At 27.7% G+C, this 2,300-nt stretch overlaps 1 protein-coding gene across 1 annotated transcript; it reads left to right on the top strand.

Annotated features, from left to right (window-relative positions):
- Nucleotides 1-245: 245 nt before the first annotated feature.
- LOC110667306 (auxin-responsive protein SAUR21-like) lies at nt 246-1,026 on the top strand. Its single transcript, XM_021828112.2, has one exon. It carries the CDS (start codon nt 605-607, stop codon nt 899-901), a length of 297 nt encoding a protein of 98 aa, XP_021683804.2. The 5' UTR covers nt 246-604; the 3' UTR covers nt 902-1,026.
- The last annotated feature ends 1,274 nt before the right edge of the window (nt 1,027-2,300 follow it).

Here is a 2,300-nt window from a genome sequence, read left to right as displayed (position 1 = left end):
TAAAACTAAATCAACATCCCACCCCATTCAACTCAATTTCAGAATATATATATATATATATATATATATATATATATATATATATATATATATATATATATATATAATAAGTTTCTTTATTAACTTAAAGAGATAAATATTACTAAATGCATGTCAGAAGTTAGGAAGAAGACAATCCAATACCAGCTTTTCTGGTAATGTAACTCCACAGTCCACATGCACTGTATGTTTCTGAAAACCAAATTTATGAACCTCTTTTTGCATTGACTTCACAACTTGACAGGATCTATGCTTATCCAAAAAATAAAATAAAATAAAATAAACAACTTGACTTGAGCCGAGCTAACTGTGTACGGCCATCTGTTTTAGAGCATTACGACTACGTATCTTCACCAATCTTTGAGCCCCTACTCATGTGCAAAGCCATGTGACCCCTTCAATAGATAGATATCTATGCAGTCAAATAATGGAAGCTTAACAGCCAGCCACTCTACTGACGACACCACTGAGTCCAAAACCCTATAAATACAAGCAGCACTAAACCCAGAAGCCAAAATATATTCAAAAATTTCACTCTTTTATATTAGCTAGAGCGCTTACACTCATGGGTATTCGCTTGCCTTCCATGTTTCCTAATACGAAGCAAATCCTCAAAGGGAAGTCTTATCTTGCAAGAAATCAGTCAGACGTACCAAAAGGGCATATAGCAGTTTATGTTGGAGAGCAGCAAATGAAACGGTTCGTGGTACCCATATCATACCTGAGCCGTCCTTTATTCCAAGATTTGCTTAACCGAGCTGAAGAAGAGTTTGGCTTCAATCATCCAATGGGTGGCCTTACGATTCCTTGCAGAGAAGACACCTTTCTTGATCTTATCACTTGTAATTTCCATGCCTCGTGAAAGAATATGAGAGAGAGCAAACAGAAGTCGCAGTTTTGTCTTGGTTTAATATGTTGTAGTCATGAATGTACATAAGATTTTCAAATGCTATTGAGAAATTAAATTGTTTGTCCTTATAAATTTAACTTGGTATGCAAAGCATATATAATTACATATGTATTGGTAAAATACTATAACCCCCTTGAGTTTTTTTTTTTTTTTTTGTCTCGAAAGTAGGATTTTTTAAAGCATAGTTAAATGGCTCAAAACCCAATAGTTTCTGATTATAAAAAAAAAAAAAAAAAAAAAAAAAAAACCTGGCTAAACTACAAACACCAAAACCCAACAATACAAGGGCAGAAGCCCTAATTTTTTTAACTTGGTTAAGATTTAAATTTGAAATTTTAATAAAATTAAAATATACTTAGAGGTGTTTGGTTTAATTATTTATTTTTAATTTTAACTTAAAATATATTTTTAATTTATAAATTAATTTAAAAATAAGTGATTAATTATTTAATTAAACTATTTAAAATTATTTTTTAAATAGTTTAAGTGTTTAGTTAAAATATATTTAAAATAAACTTAATTTGTCAAAATAATAAAAAAATATATATCATTGAGCGTTATAACTATTAAAATGAGGATAATATTAATATTTTTAAAAATTATTAAGTTAATATACAGTCTTTAAGTTGGTCAAAGAATCGTTTTAAAATAAGTATATAAGTCATGAGTAAGGAATAAGGAGCACCTTATTCCTGACTTATTTTAAGTTATTTTTTTAACTTATAAGTCAAACTAAACATTAATCTACTTAAGCCAAACCAAGCATCCTCTTATAGTTATCTCTTTTTGTGTAGCTTTTTTTTTTTTTTTTTTACCAATGTATTCCTTTGGCTTTCTTTTGCACATTTTTATTATCAAATTTAAAATATAACAAGCTTGCATTACAATTGGCTCTAAATGGAGCTCAAACTTTAGATTTTATGGTCCTGAAGACAGCTCCAATGCCACTAAATTAAAATTCATTAATACTCAAGCGGTTAAGCCAAATATGTTATAAATAGCTTATATGTTAAATAATAAAGAGAGAAAATTTCCACATTGCTAAAATACAAGAAGTTATAGTGTTTATAATGCGAGGAATGATAATTTAAATAAAATAGAAATTGGAGGTAAGAAGTGGAGGAAAAGTGAAATATATAGAATTATATATATTTAAATAAATATATACTATTCTATGGTGGCACTCGGCACATGCACATTTGTGAAAATAAATTTATTTTATTTTATTTACTTTTATTATTTTATTTTCATAAATAAATTCTAACAATTATATTTGTTAATAAACAGATATGTTTGTTCATAAATAGATATGTCTATTAAAAATAAAAAATCACATCTGTTAAGGAACATG

Source organism: Hevea brasiliensis, unplaced genomic scaffold (genome assembly GCF_030052815.1).
Source record: "Hevea brasiliensis isolate MT/VB/25A 57/8 unplaced genomic scaffold, ASM3005281v1 Scaf1, whole genome shotgun sequence".
NCBI classification, from domain to species: Eukaryota; Viridiplantae; Streptophyta; class Magnoliopsida; order Malpighiales; family Euphorbiaceae; genus Hevea; species Hevea brasiliensis.
This window is presented reverse-complemented; position numbering and strand designations above follow the sequence as displayed.

Bases quoted from the DNA above. Each gene is read 5' to 3' on its own strand.
- LOC110667306 (XM_021828112.2), top strand. From the start codon at position 605: ATGGGTATTCGCTTGCCTTCCATGTTTCCTAATACGAAGCAAATCCTC.